The sequence below is a fragment of the Lupinus angustifolius genome, unplaced genomic scaffold (genome assembly GCF_001865875.1).
Source record: "Lupinus angustifolius cultivar Tanjil unplaced genomic scaffold, LupAngTanjil_v1.0 Scaffold_49_137, whole genome shotgun sequence".
NCBI classification, from domain to species: Eukaryota; Viridiplantae; Streptophyta; class Magnoliopsida; order Fabales; family Fabaceae; genus Lupinus; species Lupinus angustifolius.
Genome location: NW_017722307.1, coordinates 1 through 2978, shown reverse-complemented (window position 1 = coordinate 2978; position 2978 = coordinate 1). Strand labels below are relative to the sequence as shown.

Here is a 2978-nt window from a genome sequence, read left to right as displayed (position 1 = left end):
TTAGTCATGTCTCAGAAGTACTTAACTTGTCTGATGAAGTCTTGTACCCATCTGTAGATTAGAACATGCAATTGCACACTTCAACTAATACGTGCTCTTCTATAAGGATACACAAAGCAAATGAATATTTTGTGTTTTATTCCCTCAAAGTTAATACTCTCATATCTCTCTCATACAGATATAAAGAGTGATCAAAAGGTCAAAAGTGCAAAAGTAATTATTAAATTCAATGAAGCTCAATGAAGAAGCCAACTTCAAAGGAAGTCTATATATATTGAAGACATTGAAGGCTTCATTAAGACTTACTTATGTTAGATATTAAATTTCTAACAACTTATCCAAAATCTAAAGAGTTTGAAAATGCGAGACATAAGTATTGGATATTCTAAATTGAACTTAAGTATTAACTTTTCATTCCTTTAACATTCACATTTCAATCGGAACTTATTATAAATCTTTGTAGAGCTTACATTTATATGCACTCACTGGTGGAAGTTGTTTAGCATTTGAGTATATTAATTGTGGTAATTACTTTCAGACAACTTGTAAAGAACCTGGTGAGGTTAAGGTGATAATACTTGTTTAACGATTCTGAAGAGACTCATCTAAAAAACTTTTGCAGAGTATGGAGAGGCTAAGTACAATACAATACTTTTATAGAACTTAAAGAGGCTAAGCACCAAAGATGTTAGGAGAATGAGTCTGGAGAGACTTTGTTAACAAACACAATATCCAGACTTGAAGAGACTTGGATAACAAATACTAATCCAACAAGTCAGGAGAAACTTGGAAAATATACATTTCAGGTATAGTTTGACTGTCTTATTAACACTTTGGTATAACTTTTTAAACTATTACAGAACTAGTATACTTTTTATTAAAATCGTGTATAGGGTACACGATTCCTGAGAAACAGTTTTTGCCCCACCAAACTCGTGTATGGGGTACACGAGATTAATTTTCTCTCTCCTAATCTCGTGCACCCCATGCACGAGACCCCTTCCAATTTTTTTTTCTTTTTTTTCTTTGCCTTGGACCGGTGTTTCCGCTCCAGGGTTTTTAAGAATTTTGTTTTGGTTTTTGAGTTGTAGGAGTTATATCAAAATTATAGATTATTATTTGTATTATATTTTTTATTTTGTATGATGTAAACTAAGATTATTCATTCAGTTATATGTATCACTTTGAAACCTAAATTGGTGAAGGTTTTTTGGAATTTTAGATGAGTTTTTTGTTGCATGAGTTTTGTATAATTAGGGTTTTTGATTTATACTATATTTTTATTTTGTATGATGTAAAATAAGGTTATTTATTGAGATTCATAGACATTGATTTCAAACAGATTCATACATATTAATTTAAAACACATCGTACACAATGACTTAAAACATATTCATAATATTATATTAACTACTCATTATTACCGGGTTGCCTAGAACTCTCACCGACTTCCCTCATTCGGAATGGACAATTCTTTTTGTTATGTCCTTCAGTCCTACACCATCCACATTTTTTAATCCGTTGAGATTGAACTTCATCCATTTCATTATGTATCCGTTTCGTTTTTGGTCTTCCAGTTCGCTTCCAATATTCTTCATTACCGATTGACTGAAAGTAAATCTCATAGACCTTCAAAATATTACCTAATCGATAAATTGGTGAAATAAACTGTCCACAATCTAAATTTAGTGTTGAACAAGTAGCAATTGCATGAGAGCATGGCAATCTCAATGATTGAAACTCTCCACAATCACACCAATTTTCGGCTAGTTTCACTGTATAGACTCTAGAATGTCTAGCAGCTGATCTAGAAGCAACTTCAACCTCGGCTACCCCCGTCTCCCTTGAAAAACTGCGCACAAGTTGACATGTAGATTGACGTTGATTTTCTTTAATCACATTTGTCAACTCTTCGCAGTATGTATGTCCTGCCTTAATCATATTAATAGCTTCATCTCTATGATCAACAAACCATGAATTAAGTCTGTAATATGTTGTTCGGACAATGGCAGTGATGGGGAGAGCTCTAGAACCTTTCAAAACACCATTAATGCATTCTGCAAGGTTGGTAGTCATATGGCCGTAACGACTCCCTTCATCGTAACACTGAGCCCATTTCTCTTTAGGGATATGGTCCAACCATGCTGCTGCCCTTGCATTTTTTCACGCAATGCACTAAACATCCGCTCAAAACGTGGTCGCTTTAACTCATATCCTACAAAAAAATTAATTAATTAATTAAGTTAAAATATATGTATAAATATATACCAAACATGAAAGATTTGAAAAATGTAATACCCATTTGAATAACTTTCTCTTTAAGATCGGAATCTTTAAACTCCTTGTTGAAATTGCTGGCAAGATGACGAATACAATAAACTGATTTACTATTACACCATCTAGGCAACTCGGTACGAAGTGCACCCAACAACCCTGTACCTCTATCTGATATTATACAGATGTTTGGTTGTGGGGTAACCAAAGTTCGAAGGTTGTAAAAAAACCACTCCCATGCTTCCTTTGTTTCTCCTTCAACAATGGCAAATGCAACTGGAAAGATACGTCTGTTACCATCTTGTGAACTTGCTATGAGCAACGTTCCAGTGTATTTTCCGGTCAAAAATGTCCCATCTACTTGTAGAATTGGTTTGCAAAATGCAAACCCTTCAATGCATGGCTTAAAAGCCCAAAATACCCTGTCAAGAATGAAAGCATTTGGATCTTCAACACCATTTACATAGTTACGAGATGCTTCATAACGAACAATTGTACCCGGGGCAAAATGTTGGACAGCGTTCATCCAACGTGGTAACTCATTGTATGATTCCTCCCAGTCACCATAAATTCTGCTCATGGCTAATTGCTTCGCAGTAAAACCAGTCAAACTATACCAGAAATGTAAATTTTCAGAGAAACTTAGTGTTACGTATCAGTGGTTACAATACACCTAGAAGGGGGGTTGAATAGGTGTAGCGGTT

General features: G+C 34.5%; 1 protein-coding gene across 1 annotated transcript; it reads right to left on the bottom strand.

The window, feature by feature from the left end:
* Window positions 1-1410: 1410 nt before the first annotated feature.
* Window positions 1411-2076, bottom strand: LOC109338939. Its single transcript, XM_019576293.1, has one exon. The coding sequence runs from the start codon at window positions 2074-2076 to the stop codon at window positions 1411-1413; it is 666 nt and encodes a 221-aa protein (XP_019431838.1).
* Window positions 2077-2978: the final 902 nt, after the last annotated feature.

What these genes read in the sequence shown, in the direction of transcription:
- LOC109338939 (XM_019576293.1), bottom strand. Translation starts at nt 2,076, where the DNA reads ATGACTACCAACCTTGCAGAATGCATTAATGGTGTTTTGAAAGGTTCT.